This window comes from Mesoplodon mirus (assembly GCF_964341445.2).
Source record: "Mesoplodon mirus genome assembly, chromosome: 9".
NCBI lineage: Eukaryota > Metazoa > Chordata > Mammalia > Artiodactyla > Ziphiidae > Mesoplodon > Mesoplodon mirus.
In genome coordinates this window covers 69,829,091-69,842,413 of record NC_138985.1, presented here as the reverse complement: position 1 = coordinate 69,842,413, position 13,323 = coordinate 69,829,091, and the positions used below count along the sequence as shown (strand labels likewise).

At 50.8% G+C, this 13,323-nt stretch overlaps 1 protein-coding gene across 3 annotated transcripts in view; it reads right to left on the bottom strand.

Moving 5' to 3' along the window:
* MINDY4 (MINDY lysine 48 deubiquitinase 4) overlaps window positions 1-13,323 on the bottom strand; it is a 161,594-nt gene that overhangs the window by 49,686 nt on the left and 98,585 nt on the right. For all 3 annotated transcript variants that reach the window (XM_082631676.1, XM_082631678.1, XM_082631677.1), the window contains exons 6-9: window positions 10,906-10,964; window positions 5,486-5,592; window positions 2,638-2,754; window positions 1,319-1,407 (exon numbers count right to left, since the gene is read on the bottom strand). In XM_082631676.1, coding sequence (XP_082487802.1) covers window positions 1,319-1,407; window positions 2,638-2,754; window positions 5,486-5,592; window positions 10,906-10,964 — 372 coding nt within the window. The remainder of the gene's footprint in view (window positions 1-1,318; window positions 1,408-2,637; window positions 2,755-5,485; window positions 5,593-10,905; window positions 10,965-13,323) is intronic.

Below are 13,323 nucleotides of genomic sequence, written 5' to 3'. Positions count from 1 at the left end.
CTTTCAGCTTGAAACCAAGCACCTTGATTGTTACCTTGTAAAGTAATTAGACAAATCATATTATCGGACAAATTCTGAAATGCCAAGCATGAAAAGCCACCTTCACTTGGATCCTGTCTAAGGCCACATCCTCTAAGATGGTAAAATGTGTTTCGTTTTGTACAAGCTTGGCTGGATGTCTGGGAAACTAGTGTCTTTCCCAGGAATTTGAACGTGAATAAATGGGGGATGGGCCTTGTTGTCTTTTAAAAAAAAAAAAAAAAGGCAAGTCCCTTTAATTAAAGTTCAGGAATTGTCAAAACTAAGCTGTGATTTTCAAATCCGCTTAATCACAACTTTGGAGAAGAGAATGGAGGTATCTACTGGGCAGGAGGATGCTTCCAGGGAGCAGGAAATATTTTCTTTCTTGATCTGGGTGCTGTGTACATGGGTGTGTGATTTTGCAATAATTCATTAAGCAGAACATACATGAGTTGTGCCCTTTTTTGAGTTGTGTACTCTTCTGTATGTATATTAGATCTGAACTAAAAAAGAAAAAAGAGAAGTGCCAGAAGTTCTGTAAATCTGAGGGTGACTCAGTACCACTGGGCACACAGTTACTGGTTAAGGTAAGAGGGCTGCCTCCTCAAACTGGCCGAGCTGGCCCCAGCCTTGGGTAGCCCCTCGATAATCCTTCTACCTGAGCACCAACCGCAAGGTAGGATTATGGATTCCTCTCCATCCGTCAACTTCACAGAGCACTCTGGAGAACAGAGAATGCGTCTACTCCTCTCTGAATCACTGGTACCCGCACAGAGAGAATGTTCCAGAAATGTCTGTGGAGGGAGTGAGGATGAGAATGAGGGGCTGTGTGCAAACACTCAGTGTGTGAGGTGGAGAAAGAATGGCCAAGGGGAGGAAGCCATATCCTGCAGGTCTGGCTGGACCCTGTGGAGATGGCTGTTAGCAGAGGTGGGGGAACGAGGGGAGGGAGGGGAGACCTGGGCTCAGCGGAGGGGTCAGCAGGCTGACCTGGGTGTGGACGGGATTTGGGCGGTTGCTGTGCTCCACTCCTGAGGAGGGGGTGGCCTGAGTTTCAGTGCTGTTCCCACTGCCACTTCCCATGTGGCACAGGACTTAACAAGCCTCCCTGCCCTTAGAAACAAATGGCATGCAGGTCATTTAAACTGGTCAGCACTGGCCCTGTTAGCCAGCCACCGTTTCCCTTTCCAGAAGACGGGAAGTATCAGGGAACAAACACACATTTCCTTGCTTATTTTTTCTGGACAGTGAGAAGCCTTGGGAAGAGAAGCTATTGCCGGAATCAGCGCTGACTTACCGAGCACAGTCAGCTCCGCTATCTCCTTCAAACAGGAGTTTCTGTAGGACACAGCCTTGGACAGCTGCCAGAACCCCACAGGGACCACCCTGCAAAGAAGGACGCGCATCAGTGCCTGTGAGAACTGACCCAGGGCAGGGCCACCTGCTCCTCCAGAACCAGCCTCCTCCAACAGGTTACAGAGCCTCAAACAGGGGTCTCCTGCGTGGCGACTACTTCTGTGAAGTGCTGACCCTGAGTCACAGAGAGGGGGTGACAGAGGCCCAGGTGCCCATCGCTAGAGGAAGGAGCAAAGTCTGTAGCGTGTGATGGGGGGAAAGTGATTCTTCACAACCCGTCAGGGGCTGACACCATGGGTGTCCAGGCATCCAGAGACATGTTTCCGTGTCCACAGGCTGACGGTGTCAATTGTCTACCCAGCCTTCAAGGCCCATCCTAAAGGCCTCCTCCTCCAGGAAGGCTTCCCTGACCATCTCAGCTAGAAGCAAGCCCCTTGGGCAGCCTCCGCTTGTGTAAGCAATCTTGTTCCCCAGCCGGTGGCCTGCCTCAGCACCTAGTAGGTGTGACTTGGAGGGAGGGGGCTCCTTGAGGAGCTCACCCCTGTAGGCATCAACAAGTACAAGGACTGTCAGAGCAGGGGCCGTGGGTGCCCTTGAACTCGGGGTGCAAGAAGATGTGCTGACTTGGCCAAATTAGGGGCAGAAGCGGGTGGTCTTGGGGTTCTTCCTCAGGCAGTGTGGGGCAGGGGGAGGCTCCTGGGGCTTGAGAAACGGAACCTGGATAAGCTGCCGGATTTTACAGTTATCTTCTGGCTCTGAAAATGTGTATCTTGGCAACTGTGTATAAGCCATGTTCAAATCCTGCCACAATCTACCTCCATTTCCCCGTCTTATATCATATCCTCCCCGCATACTTCTGGTCCTCACGCTTGATACTTTTGCCCCTTCCTGCAGTCCCTGTATTTTCACACAGCCTCCCTTTGTTCATGCTGCCCCCTGCCTCCAGTGTCCTTTCTCCAGCTCTACCTGCAAAATCGTCTCTCAGTACTTAGCCTCAGGACCCTCTCTGGTACCCCGGAGCAGACACAGGCCCCCTCCTGCTCCCTGTCCCCTCCAGCATCACGCACCCCTCACGGCAGCGGTCATGTTGCCCCGCTCTGCTCTGCCAGCCACACGTGAAGTTCCTGCCCTGGGTGACAACTCAGCAAACAAGGGGCTGGCACAGGCAACACCCAAAGGATTTACGAAACTGGGGGACATGTGCCCCTGTCCATGATGGGCCCACAGCAGAGTCCTCGGGGGCACTTAAAAACAACCTGCCTTGTTCTGCACGATGCCATATTTTAATGATGCTGAGTCGTTAAAGGAAAAATTCTGAAGTTTCCACTCTTCATTGAAACAGCAAAAGCTGGAACCAAACAGAATGGCCTTTATGTCCTGTCAAAAGAAGAGAGAATTGTATTGGTTGTTTTAAAAGCAAACAACAGGGCTTCCCTGCTGGCGCAATGGTTGAGAGTCCGCCTGCCAATGCAGGGGACGCGGGTTCGTGCCCTGGTCCTGGAGGGTCCCACATGCCGCGGAGCGGCTGGGCCCGTGAGCCATGGCTGCTGGACCTGCGCGTCCAGAGCCTGTGCTCCACAATGGGAGAGGCCACAACAGTGAGAGACCCGCGTACCGCCAAAAAAAAAAAAAAGCAAACAGCAGTACACTGCTGGGTGTTTGCATTCCCACAGGAGCTGGTCTTGAATTCTAGCAGGGTAGTCTGTTTTCCAGCAGGGTAATCTATTTTCTCTTTCTTTTGCAAACCCATTCTTCTCATATTTGAGGAAAGAGAAAACGGACCCTCAGGGTCTTACCTCTGGAATATCTGTAAACCTTACCAGCCTGTGTTGACCCAGGCCAAAATCTTTTGAGCATCCTTAGAAGTTCCTTGATACACAAAATTTTAGTTTTACAAAAGACCTTGGAGGTTCTTGACTGCACATTATAATTACCTACAGAGCCCTGAACAATCCTGATGCTCAGGCCCCGTGCCAGGCCAACTAAAGCAGGACCCCGGGGCGTCAGACGCTGGTATCTGTACTATCAAAAGCTCCCCAGGTGATTCCAACGTACAGCCAAGTTTGAGAACTGGTGCTCTAGCAAACTGTGACCCATACGCCAAATCCGACCCTCCACTTGCTTTGTAAATAAAGTTTTATTGAAACACAGCAATGCCCATTTGTTTACATATTGTCTGTGTTTTCTTTTACATTCCAATGGCAGAGCTGTGTGGTTGCAACCGAGAGCCAAAAATACACTATGTAGACTTTTACAGAAAAAGTTTGCCAACCCCACACTGGTACAACCCCTTCCTACATGTAAGAATCTCCTCTGCAGCATCACCGGAGAGTGGTCCCCCCATAAACTTCGCTTGAACACTCCAACCACCAAGTGAAGAGGGTTCCCACCACTTCCCAAGGCAGCCCCTCCATTTTTTCACAGCTCTGTGTTCTCAAAACTTCTGGCTGATACAGATCTCCCATCAACCCAAGCCTCACCCTCCAGAGCCCCAGAAAGTGCCAACCCCTCCCCACTGGCCAGCCCGTGGATGGGAAAGCAGAGCCTCTCTCCCCTTGCCCCTTCCCCATGCCGGCTGCCTCTTCTCTCTCCGCCATGATTTTACATCCGAAAGTATCTGAAGGGCCAGCATGTGGATTCTGTCACTACCCCCTCAGACTGTCTCTTTCCAGGTCATACCTTTCCTATAGACTCACGTTTCCCTCTAGAATCGGTTCTTTGTTTTCTTTTCACTAAGTACAAGGAAAATCTCTATGACAGAGCATTTGTCTACACGTCATCACATGTGGGCTGGTGGCACACAGGAGAGAGGGGTGGGTAAATCCGTCTGTCAGGGCTTGGTTCCCCTTCTTGCACCAGCTACAATCATCCATATATTTGGACTGAGTTTCCCAAGAGCCTAGAAACTACAGGACCTTGAGTTTTCTGGCTGAAGCCCATGTCTATTCTCTCAATCACAGAATGACAGCTCCCAGCTAGGCACAGTTTGGTTGCCAGATCACAGGGTTACGAGCCTGGAAACCTGGGTCCTGCTTGCTCTGGACACCACGTGTCCTGGGTCCTCCTTTCTCTGTGTGGGCCTCGGTTTTTTCACCTGCTTTTGGAGATGCTACTACTGGGTGGTCTTTAGAGGCCTCTGAGGACCCTTCCCAAAATAGCAGTACCCACTGCAAAGAATCATAGCCCTGTGGCTACAGACAACCAGAGCACTTACTCCCAGGCTTGGGGCCACTTAACTGTGTCTGACCCTCTCCCTGTGGTTTCAAAAGAAGGAAGGGAAAAGGAGGAGAAGGATGGGGAGGGACAAAACCTCTAGAAAAACCTTTGACTTTTCATCTGTGTGCTGAGTAAATACTTGGTAAGTAGGAAGAGAACAGGGTCAGCTGTGTCCCCAGGAGTTTTATTTTTCCCTCCTGGATCCTGGCTGAAAAGCCAGTGGAGGACAGCAGGGGCAGCATTCCATCCTGCAGGAACCGCTGGCCACGGAGAAGGGCGAGGCCCTATGGCAGCAGAGATGGTGAGGAATCCAGGACATCCCCACAGAGGAGGCTGCTAAGGCCAGGAACCGGCTCCCGAAGTCCTGTGACTCCAGGAGGTCACTGGTGTGAACCCAGGAGGTCACTGGTGTGAACCCAGGTGGCGCTGAGGAATTGGTAACACTTCCCTGTCCTTCCCTCACTGCAGCCCAGCCTGAGCCCAGCTCAGGGGACCAGTGCAGGAGCACAGTCAAGCTAATGAGGACAGTTATCGCGTTCCCATCACAACCCTGGAGTTACCGGTTGCGGACATGGGAAGCAGAGCTCTGGACCAAAAGAAAAGTTGGATTCCAGAATGTTTGAATGGGAGGAGGTTGTATCCTCACCTCTTGTCTCAGAGAAGGAGAGGGAGAGGCCAGGACTAGGCCCTCGTTTTCCTGACTCTCCGCTCAGGTTTTCTTCCACGTCACACGCAAATTTCCATTTTAACAGTGACTGAGAGATTATAACGGGATGAATGGAGCCAGAGAGATGAAAATCACCTCATCCACACCAACTCAAATCCAGACGCCTTCAATGCACACCAACTCAAATCCAGACACATCACCTCGCACTTTTCAACTGACACCTACCTTTGCCACTGAGAGGTCGATGGGCTTTGACTCTACCTGCAGCTTGAGCATTGATGGCACTGGAGACAGGATGACTTCTTCCCTCACCAATTCATCCTCCACGTCCTCTGAAAGAAAACCGTGGCCACGTGAGCTCCTTGTTATGACTCACAGAGAACAGACTGGGAAGCCGTTTAACACCCAGGACACTGATGAGTCTTGAGGTGGTTGGAATGAGAGGAGGGCTCCTCCACCACCCACACCCTGTCCCCGTGGAGGCTCCCAAGGCTTCATCAGAAGGAAAAAGGCAGAGTGAGAGCCCTTGATCCTTGTCACCCCACGCTGGTCCAAGGATGCTGGCAGATGGGACTTGGCTACCAGTCCACTAGAAAGCTCTGCTTGTGGACATGCAGAAACAAGGGCCTAGGCCTAAGCTGTCGAGTCAGGCCCAGGAAAGCCTGGCTCAGACACAATTCTTACATAAGGTGGGCGTGACCCATAAATCTGTCCCCCTGAGGACAAACATGAAGAGGGCGGAATTAGGAAAGAAGATGCCGCCCTTCCTGAGAGAATAATAATAGTTATAATAGATTATCACCATTGTGGCTTTCATTTACTTACCATCTGTGTTTTATCATCTAAGCCCCAGAACAGCTCCAATTATCATCATCCCCATTTAAAGATGAGGAAACTGAGGCTTAGAGAAGTTAAGTAACTGACCAGAAGTCACACAGATGGAAAGTTGCAGAGATAGAATATAAACCCAGGCCATCTCCTAATTCCTCGGCCATCCTGCCAGTCAGACCTCCCTGGACCTCCAGCCAGAAGGGACACTAAGTCACATGCTCATAGCTGGGGTGACTGAGGCCCAGAGAGGGTCCCAGCGTGGGTGTTGACAGCACCAGCCTGTGCCTTCCCAGCCAGTGAGGCTCCCTCTCGCCATGATACGCACTGCCGCAGCATCTACCAGAACCCTCAGATGCAGGACCCAAGTGAAAACAACCCAAGGCAATTATGCTGGCAAAGCTGGGCAGGCCGGTCTCCAGAGAGCCTCTGGAGACTTTTTCCATCCCCCTTTCCCCAAGATTAAATGATTATTTAAAAAGCATGCCACAATGTATAGAAACCAACATTGCCTGCCATAATTCTGTGCATCTGGGGCTATAGAAATGTCACAGTCCCTGCCCCGCATCTTCTGAGACGGTGTGCAAAGGCCAACATCCCCAGAACACATGCCATAAATCTTATTCTACAGCCTCCTTTTCTCCCCTGGAAGAGGACCAGGCACAGCACGAAGCCAACTCCTAGAGGCTCGGTCCACTGAAATGGAGACAGATTTTACCTTTAGGGTGAAACAAAGATTTTAAACAAGTCTGGAATTTAAATGAGAACCTTTCTTAGTTAAGGTCTCTAAAAAAGCCACCCTGGGGCTTCCCTGGTGGCACAGTGGTTGAGAGTCCGCCTGCCGATGCAGGGGACACGGGTTCGTGCCCCGGTCCGGAAAGTTCCCACATGCTGCAGAGCGGCTGGACCTGTGAGCTATGGCCGCTGAGCCTGCGTGTCTGGAGCCTGTGCTCCGCAACGGGAGAGGCCACAACAGTGAGAGGCCCGCGTACCACCAAAAAAAAAAAAAAAAAAAAAAAAAGCCACCATGTGACCATGGCCTTACAAAAACACCTGAAATAAAGACCAGATGTTCACCCAGCAACACACACGGGTCTTGAAAACATGGCTCTGGGTAGAGAAAGTAAGAAAGCAAATGGGATGTATAACACAACACGATTTCACATCCATTATAAACACATGCACACAAAACGACACTAAACATTTTTGCAAGAACATACACAAGCAGGAAGAAATCACTAAATACATGAGAGTGGTTGCTTATGGAGACAAGGGTCATGGGAGTGTAGCATGAGGCTAAAGGGAAATCAGGAAGGAAAGGCAAGAGGGAGGCCAATGAGCAGGCTTTGCAAAGATCAATACTGAGAAGGTTAATTAAGTAACAGAGATGTGTGATTAATCCAATCCTAGGCATCTGAGGGCCAAGACAGAGGGGGAGAGTAACTGAGTGATTCCGCCAGGCCCTGAAGGGTCCTTGTGATGCCTCAGCCTGACTGTTTCCTGGAGGCCCAGAGCGGGCAGGATTTAAGCCTATTTGGAGGCTTCTGTTTAGTCTAAGGCTGTCCTGAAGGGAACCAGGGCTGAAACGTGCTCTGCTTGAGCCCCACGAACTAAGTCTGAGGCTGGAGGCTGGGGGCCCAAGGGGAGCTGACTGATGGAGCCCCCGGGAAGAGGCAGCCTCCCTCGGCTTCTGCCAGGAGGCAGCTGGCGCCTGCGCAGGGAGCTGGTTCAGGACCATGGGGCAGGTCCAGGTGTGGCGGGATGGCCGTGCAAAGGAAAACAAAGCACTCCAGCATGACATGTTGGCCAAGCAGACAAAATCAGCTGCAAACGCCAGTGGCTTGAAAATGCTATTTTTAAGGCCCTGGTGTAAATGCCTGGTTGAAAAGAAGCAAGGGATTTTGTTTCCCATACATTTTATTTACCCTTTGGAGGAAAACATATACATATACTTGGTAGTACTTAATAGAGGCCTGTATATCTCTTTTTCCAGGTTCCCACCCAGTACTTCACACTGACTGCAAGATATCTTCTCCTGGAAGCACCCCAATGCCCCGGACTCAGGGTTCTCAGCACAGAACCCTTCCAGGCTTCCATTTTGATAAGACTCCATCTCCCCAACCCTCCACCAAGGACCCAGGCCAAAACCTCAACCCTCTCGTCATGCTGCTCCAGCCTCCAGATTATCCTGCCTCCAGAATCCTCATACGCTGCCCCCCGCCCTTTCTCTCCCCACTGTTACAGGAATGTGTTGTCATTTTTCTATTTGTTCATCAAGCACTTTACTGAACATGCATGATGTGCCACTGGTTATGTGGGACGGAGGAGGTCCAGAGATGGTGAAAACACCACCCCTGCCTTCAAGGAGCTCACTGCCTAGAGGGGGGGACAGAGCCCCAAACAAAGAACATGACGTTAGTGCTAAAATGGAGACGGGTGCAAAGGTTATAAGAGCAGAGGGGAAGAGGCAAATAATTCTGCCTTAAAGGGTCAGGGAAGCTTCCCACAAGAGGTAAATATTTGATCAGGGTCTTGAAATACCCATAGGATTTCCCCAGATAGAACAGGGCCCCAGGCACCTCTTCTCTGGACTATTCCAAGAGACCCTCACCCGTCTCCCAAACGTGCAGACTCCTGCCCCTAAAATCCATCCTCCACACACATCCAGAGATGGCCTCAAACATCGTTCGCTTCACATGTCTGCTTGACAAGACCTTGCTCATCTGTCAAAGCCCAGTCTAAATGCCACCTCACTATGGAAACTTCTGGAACCCACCACAGACTTGGCCTACTCACCTCCTGAAGCAGTGAGGAGCTGCTGGTCATCCACTTTGTGTGTTGCTATCAGGGGTCACCTCTATTCCTTCATCTCACCCAGCCCCACCCTCCAAGAAGGTGAGGCCGCTTTTCATCACAGCGATGAAAAGTGCTTTTGACAGCCCTGTATGTGCCCAGGCATGTAATGCTAACCAAAGTTTGCTGACTTGAACCAAAGAAAGATGAGTTGGGATGGGGAAGGGAGTGCTATTCCTCGTTTCTGACCCCCCACCCCAAACTTCTCTTGCCCTTTCTCTGGGTGACTGGGTTGCATGCCCTCTTATCTTTTACCTCCGTCGTCTTCTCTAAATCATCAGCTGAGCCACCAGCAAGGAGGGGTCGGCCTCCCTCCGGAAAAGGCACACACACTTCAAACAGCTGCGTTCTGAGAGAATTGCTAAAAGCCTTCCTCCCAATAGAAGCCCTCTGGGTTCCCAAGGCCGGGAACTGCTTCACTTTATGTCCAAACAGGAGTGGTTTTTATTAGAAAATCTTAAAGTGCTTCACAGAAAGGCTTCAGATGCCAGCCCTTCCCAGCTCCGGCCTTCATTCTGCACAGCCGTGTGCCCAGTGAAATCTGCCCCTTCCTGGGTGGGCCAAATGATCCCACCAGCCATTTCTGGTGATTAAAACTCTGAGGGGGCTTCCCTGGTGGCACAGTGGTTAAGAATCCGCCTGCCAATGCAGGGGACACGGGTTCAAGCCCTGGTCCGGGAAGATCCCACATGCCGCAGAGCAACTAAGCCCGTGCGCCACAGCTACTGAGCCTGCACTCTAGAGCCTGTGAGCCATAACTACTGAGACCATGCGCCACAACTACTGAGCCCACATGCCACAACTACTGAAGCCCGCACGCCTAGAGCCCGTGCTCTGCAACAAGAGAAGCCACCGCAATGAGAAGCCCGCACAGTGCAACGAAGAGTAGCCCCCGCTCGCTGCAACTAGAGAAAGCCTGTGCGCAGCAACAAAGACCCAACGCAGACAAAAATAAAAAAACAAAAAACAAAAAAACCCCAAAACTCTGAGGAACTCTTACCTCTGAGGAGAACTAAGCAGAATACAAACCCCTGCCTCCATCATTCGGAGGCCTGCCCCTGCCTTTCAACTTCATCAAAGCAAACTGTCAGACAGCATGTCTCACACAAGTCACTTCTAAAGGGCGAGCTGCTTTCCTCCTTCATGTTAAAGGGAGTGCTTAAAAGGAGACGTTTAAGGGTGTGAGCAGCTCTCAGCTCTTGTACGCCAAAATGGTCCAACAGGTAAATTGCTGGCTTCCAGGAGGAGAGCAAAGGTCAGTGGCACTCAAGCCTCGTCCTTTCATGTCTGGTCCTTGGTTGTCCTCCTTTATTCTATCCTTGGCTTTTGCCAAGGGCTGCAAACACATCAGTCTTTGGGGAGTAGAGAATTCCAGAAAGAGAAAAAAAACAGATGGCTTCAAAACGAAAGAGTGGATGGACATGTTCTTATCTAGATCTTGCAGAGGAGGTACACAGATGTATACACATGTGAAAGGGCACTGAGCTGAACACTAAAGTTTTGTGCACTGATGCGTCTCACGATTTGTATTTTACACCTCAATGATATGTGGGGGGAAATGTTTAAAGGATGGGCTTCTCCAGGCAGAGATATACTAATATTTTGACTGAGCACTGTCTTCTAGAGACTTCTATGGGTTCTGAGTAACCCTAAAAGAACCTGCAAATGCAGAAAAGGCTTTTCTGCCCCCTCTCTCCCAGTGTGAATCTAGAAATGTCCAGACTTCTTATAAGGATTTCTCCGGGAGAGATAGGCAGTGGAAGACGGATTTGGACATCAACCAAAAAAGAGAGGAGCCTGCTCTACACACCAGGTCAGCCCCCTCCTTCCTGAGGTCAGGGGGAAGAAAGGAGCCCCACCCCCAGGCCAGCAGAGAGCGCTACCACCCACTACCTCCCAGGCAGACCAAATGAAGACCCCCTGGGCTCTGATGGGCACAGCACAGAGGCCCCAGTGGTACCCACCAAGCTGCAGCACACCCAGCTCACCATCGACCTTGTTGGATGCTGGCAACTGATTACTCCTAGAAATAAAAAAAGGAAATGTCAATGTACCATAGGAGAATGACAGAGAAATACAAACAGCAGAGAAGAGTGGGAGAAGCACTAGATGGGGCTTCAGGAGGTAGGTTCTCTCCAGCTCTGGCCCGGCTGTGCCGTGTGTGCCTTGCACCAGCACTCTCCCTCACTGAGCCACAGGTTCCATATCAGAAGGGACCAAATCACCTCTGGGGTGCTTTTCAATTCTGTACACATACACACACACACACACACACACACCAGCCAATATAGGACGATGGACCCTGTAGTTTGGCACTTCCCGAGAACCGAATGCAAGCTAATTTGCTGATGCCACTGTAATACTGCTGGGGAACACATTCACACGTGCACGTGCACACACACACACACACACAAGTTCCTGCAATCACTGCACAGATTTTCTTGTCTCATTTTTTTGTTTGTTCCCTTTCTCCCAGCTTTCTTCTAAAGCTATCAGCAGCCATTTATCAGAAACCTCAAGAATGCACCAAAGAATACATACTGTGATCCTGACTTGTAAATTCAGATGTGCACACAGAGCTTTCTTTAAATGGCCCACCTGTATTTCAGCTCCCTTTGGATATTTTTCCCCCCCAGCATGCATCGATCTGAACTGAAGTAAAATCATTTTTTAAAAAGAATGTATTCAAAATAACAACATTACATCATTCCCTTGAAAAATCCATTTACAATGTTAAAAATGACAGCTCTTTTGAACGTGGCATTGAAATATATTTTCCTCCAACATCCTTGCAGGCTAAGATATGATTGAAGTAACAATCATAATCTTGCTACGTAGGTTCTATTGAATTGGCTTCCTCCTGAAGATGTATGAAGGCGCGTGAGTGGAAGACCACGGAGGACGCGCAGTACCGAATCCCTGAGCACGTCCTGCTCTGGACTCCGGGTTTCTTCCTCTGGCGTTGGAACACAGAGCTCCTCCCCCACCTCCCAGGCAGCCCCTCCTCCTCCCCCACGCAGCTAAGCCCATTTTCCTCAACTCAGAACCACAAAAGTCCTACGCCCCTAGGCTACCAGGATTCTGCAAGTGTTCTTGTGGGGAATGGTGAGAGAACAAGCTGGAAAGGGGGGCTAAGGCACGGAGGGGCAGCAGGAGGATGTAGGGGGGGCCACACAGACGCTGTGCCCCCCTCCCCAGGGCCCAGCAATAAGGAGCTGCACTTTCATCAGAAGCGTCCACCAGCCAGCCACACCTCTCCCCACCCCCATCCTCACTGCCACTAAAGCCGAGGACCTGAGTCCCATCCCTTCTATCCCCTGTGTCACTATTTCACCCAGAGACTAAGGCAAGGTGTCTGAAAAGCAAGGACTGAGGCGCAGGTGCTAGATGGTCTCTGAAAGCCACCTTGAACCATTCTGAGCCGGGAACATCGGGAGTAAAGGCATCTCTGGAACACCCTGATGGCAACAACATCTCTCTTGGACCCATCTCTGCTCTCTGCCTCTTCGTCTCTCACCCAGATCATTCTCACAGCCCCCTAACTGGTTTCCTGACCCCCCGTGTGATGCCCCACCCCATGCTGGTCCCCACATCTTCACATGAGTGTCAAAGGCATCTTTCTAGAAAGCAAATCTGACCATGCCACGGCCTGGCTGAAATTCTTCAAAGGTTCCCCAACATCATCATCAACAAGAGACATCATATTTATAAAAATGATGGCAATTATAGCGGCAAATACTTTCTGATTCCTTTGACTGTTGCAGGCACTGTGCTAAGTTCTTTGCAAGCATCAAAAGTCATCTGTGGGCTTCCCTGGTGGCGCAGTGGTTGACAGTCCGCCTGTCGCTGCGGGGGACACAGGTTCATGCCCCGGTCCGGGAAGATCCCACATGCCGCGGAGCAGCTGGGCCCGTGAGCCATGGCCGCTGAGCCTGCGAGTCCGGAGCCTGTGCTCCGCAACGGGAGAGGCCACAGCAGTGAGAGGCCCACGTACCGCAAAAAAAAAAAAAAAAAGTCATCTGCTCCTCAAAAGAGCCTTAGGAAGTAGTCAGGGCACTGAGTCTCAGAGAGGTCCAGCAATTTCCCCAGAGTTACACAGCAAATAAGTGGCAGCACAGGGATTTGAACCTAAGCAATGACTCCAAAGATAACGGCAACAACCATAACATACACTGCTTCCTCATAAGACAAAACCCAAGCCCATTAGTGTGCCCTCTGGGCTGCCTGTGACCTGGCTACCTACCACCCCAGCATCACCTCCCTCTGCACTCTCCCACTCCACCTGCATGTCCTCCACGCTAACCTCTCAGCCCACGCCTCCACACCTTTTCACAAGCTGTTCACTCCAGCTAGAATATCCTTTGGCAAACTCACACTCATCC